Source organism: Lichenostomus cassidix, chromosome 27 (assembly GCF_008360975.1).
Source record: "Lichenostomus cassidix isolate B80296 chromosome 27, HeHo_3.0, whole genome shotgun sequence".
Classification (NCBI taxonomy): domain Eukaryota; kingdom Metazoa; phylum Chordata; class Aves; order Passeriformes; family Meliphagidae; genus Lichenostomus; species Lichenostomus cassidix.
Window position 1 is genome coordinate 1,617,546 of NC_139507.1, and position 15,152 is coordinate 1,632,697.

At 49.1% G+C, this 15,152-nt stretch overlaps 1 protein-coding gene across 2 annotated transcripts in view; it reads left to right on the forward strand.

Moving 5' to 3' along the window:
- The window catches only part of NSF (N-ethylmaleimide sensitive factor, vesicle fusing ATPase), a 72,918-nt gene that overhangs the window by 48,930 nt on the left and 8,836 nt on the right, over positions 1–15,152 (forward strand). For both annotated transcript variants that reach the window (XM_085040002.1, XM_085040001.1), the window contains exons 13-17: positions 2,773–2,868; positions 3,492–3,648; positions 4,745–4,878; positions 6,317–6,383; positions 6,558–6,637. In XM_085040002.1, coding sequence (XP_084896128.1) covers positions 2,773–2,868; positions 3,492–3,648; positions 4,745–4,878; positions 6,317–6,383; positions 6,558–6,637 — 534 coding nt within the window. The remainder of the gene's footprint in view (positions 1–2,772; positions 2,869–3,491; positions 3,649–4,744; positions 4,879–6,316; positions 6,384–6,557; positions 6,638–15,152) is intronic.

Sequence of the window (15,152 nt, forward strand, 5' to 3'; positions counted from 1 at the left end):
CTCTCCTGCCCTCCAGCTGCCTCTTGCACAGCTTGGAAAGGGGTGGTTTTTTTGTAAGAGTGTTTTGATAAAACTGGAAGTCTTGAGCACAGTCTGTGCATTGGACCCAGGAGATGAGGTGGGAATTAGAACAGCCAGTTATAGGGAGGGATCAGCTGGAGCCTGTGCAGCTCAGTGTGTTCAGAAATGATCTGCAAGAAGGGAGAGAGAGCATACAGTCTCAGAGCTGGTTTGTGGGCATAAAGACAAAGGTCTCCTGTGGAGATCTGCATTTGAAATGCTGTGAGTGCACAAGCTGGCAGGGAATTTAGGTGTCCACTAGGAGAGAGAATTCAAATGGGGAGGCAGGGATGGGGACTGACCTAATCATCACCTGGGGTCGAGTTCTTGGAGTTGGAATGGTCTGGAAATCCCAGCTCTGTCCTTGTCAGTGAAAGTAGCAAAATAACAAGGTTGGAGTTTACTAGGAGAGGTAAACAGCAAAAGTGGGGCTGTGATTGCATCATGGATAAAATCTTCGGTGTACTTGGATCATGCTAGAACCAGGGTATGGAATGGCAGCAGGAGGGTCAGAGGTGCAGGAGGGTTTTCTTTGGAAAAAGGATCAAACCAGGATTTCTCAGCATGGTGAAGGGTTATGAGAAGTGTGAGTGTGCTGGGCTCAGGGAATGGCTGTTCTCTGTTTCCTAATGCAAGAACCCAGGACAGCAGAGGAGATGTGCTTTGGTGGGAGAAGAGTTTCAGTCATGGAAGGAATCCTTTGCTCTAAGGATGCCAAAATTCAAATTCAAAATCCAAAAGGCTTTGTGCAAAGTCTTCCATTGCAAATAAGTGTTTATATGGTGATCACCCCACGTCCACTGATTAATGCAACATTCCCAGCTCCCTCTGTTCTCCAGGAACACTTCCTTGCCTTGCCAGTCCTTGGCTGGGGGGTCAGTGTGTGTTGGGGAGGGAGTTAAGGGCCATGAAATGTCAGGGGGTGTGAAAGCAGATGCAAAGCTCAGTATTCAGTGGTGTTGAAATATGAGATGATGAGGTGGTGAGGAAGGAGCCTGAGGCACAGCCCTGCTCCCCTGGCCAGGACTGAGGGCAGCTCCTGCAGGGAAAAGCCCTGGACATCAATCCCACAGCACAGGGCTGTTGTTCAGTAAAAATCAGCTCAGCCTGGAGAGTGAGGAGAGCAAATCACACTTGCATTTCAGTGAGAAGTAATTTGCTGCTCAGACGTTTGTATCTCCTGGGAGTGCTCTTTCTAAAGGAAAAATTACTTTTTCTGCTAATTAGTCTTGTATAACCATAATACTTGACAAGTCATTGTTTCATACAGCAAGAAACCACAAACATCATCACTTTCTCATTTTCCTGTGCTCTGCCTCAAAAAAAAAAAAAAATCAACACCACTGGAAGTATTTTCATCCCTTTGCAGGCAAAACATTTTCTTTAAATAATTAATTTTGCTTACAGTCGATGTTTTCTCAGTGCTTGAGTTTTGGGTGGTTTGGGGAGTGTTGGTGTTTTGATCTATTCCCTGTTGGGCCAAGAAGTCACGTGGGGGAAGAGGAGATGGCAATGTGCAAATGTGAAAGAGCAGTCGCCTCCTCTGGGGTGCTTTGTGATCCACATCTCAGTAATGTATGGATGTGTTTTCCACATGGGAAGTGGCCACGTGTTGTTTTGCTTTTCAGACACTTTGACATAGTAATTTTGGGTAATATTCTTCATTCTGGAGTTGTTTTCAGCCAAATGATGCACTAAAGTACTTTATTCTTTCCTGCAAGTATTGAAAATTTAAAATATACATCATAGGCCTGACCTAGTTTTCAGAAGCACCTGTGAGAAGCAAGAGCACGAATAGAAAATGAAGGGGCATTGTCTTCTGAATCATTTAAACTCTGCTGATTATCTCTCAAAATGTGTGTGTGAAAAATTAAAACATGAACTCATTAAAGGCTGGGGAAGTAAGAGCCCCCCTGGTTTTAAGTGTACACACAACTTTAGGGATATTTCAAGTGTTTCGGGTACCTTCATCTCCCTCTGCATAGTAGAAAAGTGATCACCTGTACTGAAGATCCACTCAGTTGTATATTTGGTGTCCTGTGTTTCTGCTTGCTGGGTGTTTTTGGGAGAAGGGACTCTCATTCCAGCCATCCTCTGGCTGCAGGTGTGTGTTTGACATGGGGATTGGCCAGCCTGGGTTTCTCTGGTTGCTGCTCTTGAAGACAAGCATCTTGTAATTTTTATTATTATTTTTTCCTTCCCATGCTCAGGTGCACTCTGTGGTCTTGTAGGTAATCCTGGTTGCAGGAGGATGTCCGAGACACATCTTTGAGGGTTAAACTTAGTTGATTTGTCTTAATGCCCTGCTCCAAGGGGTGCCTATGTAATCCCAGTAAGTTCTAGAAATTTAAACTGGGGTGAGATCACTCCCACACACTGACACTTGGTTTGCAGCACAGCAGCAGCAAGGACGAGCCAGAGCTTCTGTCCTGTTCTTGGCTGGGGTGGCTTCTCTGAAATGGGGGTCACAGACATCCTCTGCACTTCAGCATCACCCAGGGGGTGGGACTGCTGTCCTCAATGACTCTGTGGGGCTGGGATGTGGCTGTGGCTCTGTGGGGTGAGGATGGCTCCAGTGGTACCCAGCAAGTGCCCCATCAGAGTAATTTTTCTTGCTGAGCCAGACCTGACCCAGGGCTGGGGCTGTGCAGGGAAGCTGCTGAGGAGCTCTGTGGTACTGCTGGATCTCAGTGCCTTTCATTGCCTTCCTAGGCCAGCAACAAAGTGGAGGTGGACATGGAGAAGGCAGAGAGCCTGCGTGTGACCAGAGGAGACTTCTTTGCATCCTTGGAGAACGATATCAAACCAGTAAGTGGGCACTGGGGGACTCCAGGAACAGCCTCCCAGTGCAGCCAGTGATGGAGGGAGCAGCTTCCCTCTGGGATCACACAGCAGTGATGCCCCAGGGGCTGGCAAGTCCTGTGCTGTGGAAGTGGGGAGCACTGAGCTCTCTGTGTGCTTCTTGCTGCCTGGAGAGTCATAAAGAGAAATAAAACAGATAAAGAACAGCTGGGGGTTTCTTCTCCTTGTGATGTCTCTCCCTTTTGGGCCACCACTTCAGTTCCTGAGGGACAGGAACAGTTCCTACAGTTCTTTCAGTTCCTACAGCTTTACCATGGGCTGTAGGAGGAGGTTTAAGCCTCGGTTTTGAGAATTGTCTCCACTCCACAGTGTGGAGTCAGAACCCACTGGCAACTTGCACTGACTAGAGCTGCTTGTGAGGGCATATGAAAAGATGTTTCTGAACGTGCCTGGTCTCCACCTGTGCTCAGCCCTCTGAGCTGGAATGCTGTGAGTCAGCAGTGGGTGTGACTGTCTCACCTCAGCATCTTCCAGAGCCTCACTCCTGGTCATTTTGCTTTAATTGTTTCGTGTTTTTTCTGATGGGATGAAAAAATTTTGGTGAAAGAAGTGTTCCTTCTCTTCCACAGGCATTTGGAACCAACCAGGAAGACTATGCCAGCTACATCATGAATGGGATCATTAAGTGGGGGGACCCAGTGACGAGGGTGTTGGACGATGGGGAGCTGCTGGTGCAGCAGACCAAGAACAGTGACCGCACTCCCCTGGTCAGCGTCCTGCTGGAAGGTACAGCTGGGGGAAAACACGTGGCAAAACCTCTTCTGGAGGCTGTCAGCTGCCCACCTGCTCACCTCTGACATCCTGCACCTGTGGGAAACACATTGGGGGAGAAATGGAATTGGCCTCTTTCAGTTTGCTTGGGTGAAATTGCTTTGGATATTAAAATTGTCTCCTTAGCCAGAGGGAATCTTGTGCTTGGAACAAGGGAGAAGGGAATGTACCCAGTTAATAAGCAAAATGTACCCAGTTAATAACCTGGATTTGGCTGTCTTACAGTGGAGATGTCTCCAGCTGAGTCAGTTGTCTAAATTCTCTTTGAAGTCACTGGAGAGCTCATCAGTGCAATTAGCTGAGTTCAAACATTTAGGTGCCTCTGTCAGTTAAAGGTGGATTTCCCTCTATCCACACTGTTACTGACTTAAGGAGAGTTTCCAGATATTGGAAACTGGTTCCAGTATCTGTGTTACAGGTATTGGAGTAGAATTTGTTATACTGGAGTAGAATTTATTATTTAGGTCTTCTCTTTTTCTTTTCCCAAAGTCCAAAAAGATGGGTTACCAGTGTTGCTTGTGGTCTGTAAGCTTTGGAGTTAACCCTGGGTAATTTTGTGTGTTGGTGCCCAGCAATTTCTTCTGACCCTCCAAACTGATCCATGTTGGATTGAGATGTGTCTTTGGTCTCCAAATTACCCTGATGTGAATTCAGTCTTTGTCAGTGTTTTCCTGGTGTTCCTGCTGCTGACTTGTTTGCCAAAATACCAGGAGAGATCATACTGAGAAGACACATAAGTTCAAGAGGTTTCTCCAAAACATAAATTCCCACATTTTGGTGCAGTGGCTGCTCCTACAGAGTGTGTAATGTCCTCTTTTGTGTCATGGCAGATCATTCTGCATGTGTCCAGGTAGTTCCATTAATTGCCTGCATGTGGAGGATTGGGTTGCACCAGGAGTTATTGTGTTCTTTCTGCAAGCAAGGAAAAAGCTCATTTCACACTGCACATACCTCTGGATGGCATTCTACACATACTTTAAGTATCATCCCCACTGAGCATTGTCAGAGCTGTTTTCTCCCTTATTTATTCCTTGTTTGTCCTTTGTTTCAGGTCCTCCCCACAGTGGGAAGACTGCTTTAGCAGCAAAAATAGCAGAAGAATCCAACTTCCCTTTTATCAAGATCTGTTCTCCTGATAAGATGATTGGGTTTTCTGAAACAGCCAAGTGCCAGGCCATGAAGAAGGTATGTGTGTGTCCTGTCTGTGCCTGGTGACAGCCCAGCTGTGAGTTCTCTCATGCAGGGAAAGGTGATTTACCCTTGGGATGGTGTTTTCTGCTCTCTCTAGCTCTGGAATTCCTGCATATATTTATTTATGAAGTTGAATGTACCACAGAATTGTAGAATTGTTTGGATTGGAAGGACTTTAAAGCTCATCCAGAGCCACCCCTGCCATGGGCAGGAACACCTTCCACTGTCCCAGGCTGCTCCAAGCCCTGTTCAACATGGCCTTGGACACTTCCAGGGATCCAGGGACAGCCACAGCTTCTCTGAGCAACTTGTGCCAGGGCCTCACCACCCTCACAGAAAGGAATTTCTTCCAAATATCCCATCTAACCCTACCCTCTGGCAGCTTGAAGCCATTCCCCCTTGTCCTGTCGCTCCAGACTCTTGTCACAATGTTTTTGTGGCACTGAGTGACTCGGGGAAGATTGCAAGGCTCCATCCCATTTGTGTCTGGTGTGTGATCCTGGCAAACAGTGGAACACAGCAGATCTGGGATGAGCAGCTCTGGAGCTCTGCCTGTGGAGGTGCAGGCAGGAAGGGCTTAGGGCTGCACAGATCCTGCCTGAGTGGGATGAGGAGCAGTTCTGAGGTTGGGTGTTCAGTTAAACAAGAGTTTTAACAGCTTGGGGGGCAGGGGAATGTGAAGAAGTTGAGCATTTTCATCTCTGAAGGAGGTCAGCACTTACTCTTCAGGATGAAGGGTACTGAATGGAGCATGGAAGTGGAATGTTGCTCTGATCAGTTTGGTGCTGGTTGTAGAGTTTCTAAGGGAAGGAAGGTGCTTAGGACAAGCACAGTGCTCATAACTGGGGGCCCAGTTTGTGACTTAGATTCCAACAGGAGCCTTTTGTTTTGACTGGGATTGGGGTTTGCTGGAGGCAGGGCTGCAGCACCACTGCTGTCCTTAGTGCCTCCTGCTCACACCCAGAGCTGTGCAGGACACTGTGCTGCTCCTGGAGGTGGCTGGAGCCATGATCCAGACCCAAGGCAGTCCCTTCTCCCTGCAGGCTGATGTTCTGGGCAGTACCCAATATCCAGCCTGAGGAGAAAAGCTCCACAGCTGTTACAATTGTGGGGGTTCTCTGTGTACATGTGTTGCATTCTCAGTGTTGCCCCAGCTCCAAAACCAGGGGAAAGGTGCTGGTTTGTCCCTGGCTTACAGTGAGCCTCAGGGCAGCTGAGGGTAGGGGGTAAATGAACAAATAAATTGAATTTGTGAAGATGTCAATGTTTTATTGCCTGCAGGGAGACTGATCTCTCAGAACCTGCCTGTTTCATTCTCAGTTTATTCCTCTCAGTGCTGCTGTGTTCAGCTGAACCACATCAGCAGGCCCAGCTGTGGCTGTTGTAGTTCTGAGGCTGAGGTCTAACACTGAGATATTTTGCTGTTTTTCAGATCTTTGATGATGCCTACAAGTCCCAGCTCAGCTGTGTTGTCGTGGACGACATTGAGCGACTTTTAGGTGAGTCAGGAGGAGGGAGAGCTGTGCTGAGTGCTGCAGGAATACTGATGTATTGGCAGTGTTAAAACACTGCAAACTGGAAAATATCTGGAACCATTTATTTCAGGAGCATTGAACTGGTTTTGATACAGTGAAGTGGCTTAAATGTGCATTAAAATGCATTTTTCCTTTCAGATTATGTCCCAATTGGACCTCGGTTCTCCAATCTGGTCTTGCAAGCCCTTCTTGTGCTGCTGAAGAAAGCTCCCCCTCAGGTAAGGCAGGGATGTTCTGTTCCTGCAGGAATGGGGACAGTGGGAGCTTTGTGTGGCTCAGAGCTGCCAGAGGTATTAGTGCCTTTGTCTCTGAGTCAGCCACGGTAATCCCAGCCTGCTGCTCTTCATTCACTGGGACATTTCTAGGATAACCGCAAGGGATTCAACTTGAAATATCTAATTACTGGGGGCAGACTCTTCTGCAGTTAGTCTTAAAAATACTGACTAAGGAAACCAGTTGAACCTTCGGCATGTGAAGCTGAGTTGTGCCAGCTGTCTGCCCTCTGAGGAGCTGTTCAGGCCAGACCCACCCCTGGCTAAGCCACGTGCTCCCTCTCTATTTATAAATCAATTTCTGTGTAATCTGTGATTGTGGTTGTCAGGAGTTTAATTTGTTCTTAACTTGAAATGATCAAGTGTTAATTACAATGACTGAGGGAAGCTTAAGATCTTGCCTCTCGTGCTGATCCTGTCTGTTTGCACTTTGTGGCTCAGTGAGATTTAAGAACATCACAAGTGCTGAGGATTCTGCAGCTCGTGCTGAGTGAGACAAGGCAGGCAGGGACTCCTTTCTTGTTTGCCATTTTCCTGTCATTCACTGCGTTTCTGCTCTGTGTGTGAGAGTATCTGCATGAATAAATAACATCATAACAGGAACACCTTGAAAGTTGGTGTCAGGAAAAAGCAGAGCAGCACAGTCTGGGTGAAGTCACTTTTTTGTCATGTTTAATATCCTGGCACAGGAGCGTGTGTGTGTGTGTGTTGTTTTCATTAGAGAGTTTGGTGAAAAGACCTTTCAAATGCAGGACTTTGAACTAAATTGTAATGCCACAGGCCCTGAGTTCCCTGTGTGACTGTCAGCCTGGGAGAACAAAGATTTTCCCAGTGAGCTTTCTAGGCCACGTGAAGTCTGTAACACCACAGGATCCAAGTTTTATCACATGCTTGGAACAGAACAGCTGCCTGTGTACAGCAGCACAGCCATTCCTGGTCACATCACCTGCTGTAATCACTGACCTACTGCAGGCTCTTCCACAGTGACAGCACCTGGTTGTTCCCATAAATCAGCAGGGAAAATAGAACTTGATTTGGTTCAGTTTTCAAAGGAATTTAAAATATCAAATTGTCCATTTGCCCATTGCATCCTGAACGTGTGCTGCTGCTGGGCTGCACTTTGGGTGGCACCTGGGGCTCCCAAGAGCAGGACACAGGGCTGGAACTCACAGATATTTGCCAAGTTTGTGCTTGTTGCAGAGATTTGTACTCAGCAGGGTTTGAAATGCCCTGGGGGCTGGGAGACTCTGCCTTGACAGCCAATATTATGGTGACTTAAGCCATAAATTGTTGGAGGGTAGAGAGTGAGTTTGCTGAGGAAATGTCACTGTTTGATTGATCATGTGGGGTTTTTTTCTTTTTCTTTCTAAGTGTCCAGTGTTGGCTCTGTGGGAATCAGGGCATGGTGAGCTGGGCCCTTTGGGCTGCCCTGCTGCTGTAGTTCTGGTTTGTTTGTAGTGAGTTCCCTGGGATAGCCATGGCATGTGGAGATCTTTTGCATTTAAAAAACCTAAGCTGTGTGTAATAAGTAGAGTTGTGCAGGAAAATGCCTTTTCTGCTGTGACCATTTGCTGTGAGAAAGGATGGATTTGGGCACAGAGACTCTTAGGGTTTTTGAGCTCAAGTGAGGAACCCATGGTGGGGATAATCCTGAGGGTTAATCAACACCTCCCAAGTCCCCTCTGAAGTTACAAGTTCCCTTGAGGAGCAGTTTATTTGGGAGGAAGGGTGGTTTCAGGGGGCTGCTGCAGTTTGAGATGCAGATACAGACTCTAAATGCACCAGCAGCATCAGTGCTTCATGGGGTCAAAGCACCACGGATTGCTGTGGAATTGGGATCATGGTTTAGCATCATTCCTTGTAAAAGTGGAGCTTCCTGGGACATGCCAGACCTGTCCCTGTGCTGAGAGAAATTCTTGACATGATGCTGGGGAGACAATAGCTTCAGTGTTTCACTCATGGGAAGGGCTTGAAATGCTGAGCTGATTTCAAAGAATCATGGAATGGTTTGGGTTGGAAGGAACCTTAAAGCCCATCCTATACCACCCTCTGCCATGGGCAGGAACACCTTCCACTATCCCAGGGTGCTCTAAGCTCTGTCCAACCTGGCCTTGGACACTCCCCAGGATGGAGCAGCCACAGCTTCTCTGGGAATTCCATTCCAGGGTGTCCCACCCTCACAATGAAGTATTTCCTCCCAATATCCCTCTATTCCTGCCCTCTGGCAGTGGGAAGCCATTCCCCTTGCCCTGTCAGTATAATCCCCTTGTCCCAAGGCCCTGTGCAGCTCCCTTGGCACGGTGGCAGCAGAGGGAGGATGGGGAATGAGGATCCAGCCTGGCTGCTCCCATTGCTATGGCCCAGATTATGAATTCACTGGGGTGTCACATCACTTGCCAGGGATGTACTTGATGTGCAGGCAGCTTCCTGCAATCACTGTAGGCTCCGTGTGGAAGAGAAGCATTTCTGGGATGAAATGTTATTAATTATGCATCGAGGTGCGTGTCTCTGCTGAATTGGTGTAGGAAAGCTGCTCCCAGGCTCCCCTCTTCTGAGGGAGGCTGGATTATTGGAACATGGTGTGGGAAGGGCAAACACTTGAAGGTTCTGGTTTTCTTTTGAGAGTAAACACTTTAGACTTTAAATAAACTAGAAACCTCTCTGAGCTTGCTTTAAATTGCCAGTCACAGCTCCTGCTTGTGGTTCCACTCAGCAGTGTTAAATAGTGCTATCTGTTACTGCTGCTTCAAGAGGACTGAAAACCATTGCATTTTGTTTAGCATCTTTTTTTAAACTAATTAGAAATCTTTTCTGAAATGCCTTGAAGAGAAGAAAATAAACCATGTTCTCTTGGGTCTTTAATTCAATCAAGTTTGCCTGTGTTGTGCAGGAGCAGGGACTGGGGGATGGAAAGGCTGAAAAGGGCTGTCTCAGCAGGGAGCCGAGCGGCAGAAAAGGACTTCCCTGAGAACTGAGCAGCAGCAGCTCCCAAAGCCGGGGCTGCTTCATCTACATGCAGAGTCACACAGGGCCTGGAGATTCTCCCCAGCCCCACCGAGGTTCACATGTGCTTCCCTGCTGCTTCCCAACAATCGGCTCCGGCCGGGAAGGACCCTCAGCATCCCCAGCAGAGCAGGGCAGGGGCTGGGCAGGGGCAGGGAATGCATGTCTGCTGGAGTGAGGTGCTCCTGAAGGGACACCCAGTGCTGGGGCTGCCCTGCCACTGCTCCCAGGACACCCAGCCCTTCCCTCTGAGGGACACCCAGTGCTGGGGCTGCCCTGCCACTGCTCCCAGGACACCCAGCCCTTCCCTCTGAGGGACATTCACTGCTGGGGCTGCCCTGCCATTGCTCCTAGGACACCCAGCCCTTCCTCTGAGGGACACCCAGTCCTGGGGCTGCCTTTCCACTGCACTTCAAGTCCCCAGCCTCTCTTTCAAAGTGAGATTCATGCCTGGGCTGCCCTTCCACTGCTCCCAGAGCCCCCAGCCCTTCTCTCACTGGGACACTGGAGGCTTTTGCCAATTTATGAAAGTTAAGGGGGAGTAATCTCCCTGTTTGATACAATCCCAGATGCATTCCTGATTCCATGTCACCTGGTGTGAATTGGGAGCAATTCCAGTCACCAGTGATGTTACCATTATATGCATAAACCTGGGGAATTGTGTTTCTCCCTTTACATGTGAGGAATTCCCAACTGTCCAATGCAGGGATAAAGGGTCCTGAGCACAGTGAGCAGCTGGTGGGTGACAGAGGCACCTCAGTGTCACCAGTGCCTGGTTCCAGCAGAGCTCAGGTTCCCCTGGCCTGGGGCCTGGCTGGATTTGCTGAAATTCAGTAGTTGGAGGCTCCACTGCTGTGTTGAGGCTCCAGTTGCTCCCAGCAGGGTCTGTGACTGTGTCATGTTCCAGTTCCCCTTGGTGCCTGTTGGGAAGAGACTGCTGTGGTAGAGGAATCCATTTCCTGATGCTGGAAAATTGAGTTGGGTAAAACTGTTCTTCCAGTGCCACAGTTCTGTGCATGACAATATCCTTTAGTCAGTCAGATCCCTGCAGCAGAGGGGTCAGCTCTGGGGTCATCCCTCTGCTAGAAGGCAGCAGGGCACAACACACACCTCTCTACTGTCCCCCTGGCAGCATAGAGGGATCTTGGGCTCCAAATTGGGGCACTTTGCCTAAAAATGGACAGGATGAATCCAGGTATAAGGCTGTGCCTGTGTCTGATCTCTGGTGATGGAAGAACTGGGCTAGAACTGCCCTGGTTGTGAATCTGACACCAAAAGATTTTAAGCTGTTCCTCCTTCCTTGGTAATCACTCCTACGTTATGCCTGATTTTTGGAAGTTCAGCTTGAATCCTGATTTTCTGGGGGCTGAACATGTGGCACATTACCTTCACCATGGCTGCTGCAGAAATGAAGGATCAAAAATGTGAATATTTCTGAAAATGGGGCCATTTCAGCAGCACCTGGAGCCCTGTGCTCTGGGATGACACTGCTGGAACAGGGAGTTGCACTGTGGCCACTTCCAGCCTGACCCACTCTGTGCTCCTGGGATCCTGTAACAGGAATAAATCCTGGGATCTCCCTTGGTGTGCAGAGGAGCTGCATGAGAGCAGCATTTCAGTTTGGCTTGATGGCTTCTCCTGCTGCCCTGGTAACTGCAGGGGCAGACAGTGCTGCCCTGGGGGTTTCTGCTTGTTTGTTGAGTTTGGAGAGCTTGAGGAACTCCTGCCCTGTCACTGCTGGGGGCTCACAGTGGCTTCCAGGGGTCCAGCTTTAAAGGCAGGGAGTTGAAGGCATGGCTTCTTCTGAGGAAAGCAGGGAAAAATCAGGATCTTTTGGGTGGAGCTGTTAAAAATTAGAAGCACTTTTGCAGAGTAGCCATCTGTTCTGAGGAGCTCCCAGCCCTGTCAGTGGTTCAGGGACCTGGGAATAGATTTTAACAGAGATATCTAAAAATTGCTAATGGATCTGCCCTCTGGGAACTCATCCTCGTGCTTCTCAACCTTGTTAAGCTTTTCCATTCTTGGTGCTGTGCCTGCCTGAGTCCAGCTGAGCTGTTGGTGAGAGCAAACACCCTTTAGTTCAGTTTATCTGATGTTTGGTAATTCTGTCTTGTGCTCCCTGATTTTTGTAATGACAAACAGCAGTTTCCCCCTCCTCTCCTCTACAGAGAATTTTCTAAACCTCTCTGTTTTTACCAAGGATCTATTTAAGGAAGTTATTCCATATTTCTGATCATCCCCAGTGCTTTCTCTGGCTTCTCCAACTAAACACAATCACAGAAATATGGAATGAGTTGGGTTGGAAGAGTCCTTATAGCTCATCCAGAGCCACCCCAGCCATGAGCAGGGACATCTTCCACTATCCCAGGCTGTTCCAAGCCCTGTCCAGCCTGGCCCTGGACACTGCCAGGGATCCAGGGGCAGCCACAGCTTCTCTGGGCACCCTGTGCCAGGGCCTCCCCACCCTCCTGGGGAAGAATTTCTTCCTCATATCCAATCTAAACCTGTCCTCTGTCAGTGTGAATCCATTCCACCTTGTCCCCAGTCCCTCTCCAGCTCTCCTGGAGCCCCTTTAGGCACTGGAAGGAGCTCTGAGGTCTCCCTGGAGCTTTTCTTCTCCAGGCTGAACACTCCCAGCTCAGATATGATGGATTTGAAGTTATATTTGAAACAGGAAGGAATTCCTGGGTTCACATGGCAGAATGATGATCCCATTTTGCTCTTTTCCCATTCTAAAACTGTCCCAGTGGTCACACGCTGAGTGAGATTGACCTGGTGTTCCCACAGAATTCCCACAGGGACTGGTGCCAGTGGTTTTCCTCAGTGGTCACAGGGCTTTGGAGCCATTTCTGTGTGTGCAGCAATCACCCTCTGCCCTGATGTGCAGTGGGTTTGGGTCCAGCTGGCTCCCTGTGGCACTGGGTGGCTTTGCCAGGGGGGAACTGGGCCTTTAGGGAATGTTTGCTGGGTGAGTCCAGAGCATGGGAAGCTTTCCTGGGAGGAGGAATGTGTCACCTGGGCTGCAGTAACTGACGAGGAAAGGCTCAGAGTGAGATCAGTCGTGGACACCTGAAGTGCCAGGGGGTAAAACTCCCCTCACTGGTGACATTCCTGTGCTGTCTGTGTCCTTTCCTGATGAAACTCCAAGGTGGATTCCATTTTTATTGCAATCAGGCACAGACCTCATCAGTGTATGAGGGCAGCATCCCTCAAGCAGTCACTCTGAGCTTGTTATCCCCTTGATTGATGCCTGATCAGTGTGCCAGGCACTGTACACATGCTGGGAGCTATATTTGGGGAACAGACACTGCCTGGGTGCAACTGAGCAGTTTTTTCCCCTCTAAAATGCTCACAGTTCATGGGAAACTGTTATTAACACAACCCCTTGCCCAAGCTGTTCAGCATTTTGAGAGTTGCATACAGTAATAAACAAGTTTTTAGGAGAATCACTTGTGCAGCAGATGGGTCTGGGTGGTGCAGCACTTGCAGGAAGAGTTGTTCTGTGTTTTGGAGGTCTCAGTTCTGGTCAGGAGTCTGTCCTTGGCTTCCTCTGTGCCCTGATTCCTCACCTGTGTAGCAGTGAAGCTGTTTGAGGTGCCTGGCAGGTGTATGGCTGCTTAGAATTCCTTGGATAGAGGAGCAGGAATTCTCCTAGCAGGGCTGTGCCCTTTGCAGTTACAGCTCCAGCAGCACCACAGGAGGAACGAGAGCTCCCTGAGGCCAGGCTGGTCAGGAAATACAGAGCAGATGAAAGCAAAGGCAGGCAGAGGTGAGATGAAATTCTCCCTGACAATCCCTGAGTGCTCATGGAGCAGTTCTGCTGCCAGGCTGGGGCATCTCAGCAGGCTGAAGGCACCTCTGAACCCTGTCCTTGGCAGGTGACTTGGGACAGATGTGTGTTTGTGCCACACCTGTGGGCTCAGCAGCAGGAGGAGTTCTGGGCACTCATGCACAGTGTTTACACCCTGTTTTACCAACCTTTTCCACAGTGGAAAGCTGCTGGAATTTTGTTTTCAAAACTGTATAGGCAAAAAGCTTTTCTGCTGCTGAGCATCACTTGTTCCTCTTGGTCTGGGAAGTGCTTTAGCTGGAAATCTCTGGTGAGAGGTGTCCCTGCCCATGGCAGGGGGTGGGATGAGATGGTCTTTAGGGTCTCTTCCAAACCAAACCATTCCATGACTCCATGGTTCTGTGAAAATGGGCACCAGATGGGGCTTCCTGAGTTCCTGTGGGAGTGAGGATCAAACTCCATTCACTTTCTCTCAACACTGACTGTGTTGGGTTTTCATCTTTGCCAGTCAGATCTTCCTGATTTGGCTCAAAATGCTGTAATATTTTCCAGGCCTTGCTGGACCATCAGAAAGGAAACAAATGCTGTGCAGTTGTAAAGCTGTGGCTGTGCAGGGCATGGTGGGAGCAGCAGCCTGTGTAATGGTGCAGAAATACCATGGAGTGGCTGTGCTGCTGCTTCCTGAGGACACTGGGCCCTTCCCCAGGTGATCTGCAGGCAGTGTTGGACCCTCAGCCCTGAAATATCACATTAACTGCTGCCACTGCAGCTCTAAACCAGCATTTTCAGTTCAGGAATTGTGGGTTTTTCCCCATTTTCTCTTTTCCATAGAGGTGGCTGAGTGGTGCTGTGGTGCCTCCTGAGCTGCAGACAGGGATCTGCACAGGGGGGGCAGCCCAGTGTCCCCAGCAGAGCCCTGTGTGACACTCTGACCTGGGACAAGCTCTGGTTCTGCCTGCCAGATATTCCTTTTGCTCCCTTGGACTAAAAGCAAACTTGGAGTGAACTTGAGCTCATTCCCAGTTCAGGGTCTTTCTCAGTGTCCAACACCCAGAGCAGGAGCAGAATCTGTTCAGCGAGTGCAGGGGAAGAACAGACCCTGTGAAGATGCACTGTGTGCATCAAAGATATGTTTAAATAGGTTTGCATCCTCTGTCAAAGGAATGCAAAGCAGTTATGGGATTTATTCTGGGAACAGTTTTTAGGGTTTTGTTTTGTTTTTATAATGATGAAGGTTCGTGTCATGAAATTGAAATATAGAACTTGCACAGAACCACAGAATCACAGAATATCCTGAGCTGGAGGGACCCCCAAGGATCATCAAATCCAGCTCCTGGTCCTGCACAGACACCCCAACAATCCCACCCTGGGCATCCTTGGCAGTGCTGTCCAAACTCTCCTGGAGCTCTGGCAGCCTCAGGCTGTGCCCATTGCCTGGGGAGCCTGGGCAATGTCAGCACCCTCTAGATGGGCACTGGAAGTCACTTCACTCTCTGAGCCTCAGCCAGACTTCTGTACAGCAAAAGAGGAGAGTCCCAGGCCAGCCAGGCCCTTCCCAGCCCATGGGCTCCCTGTGTTCTGAGATGGAAAAGGGACTGATAATCCTGCTTGATAATCCCAGCAGCTCCTTCCATCAGCCAATATTGATCAGTGTCCAAGCCCTGCACA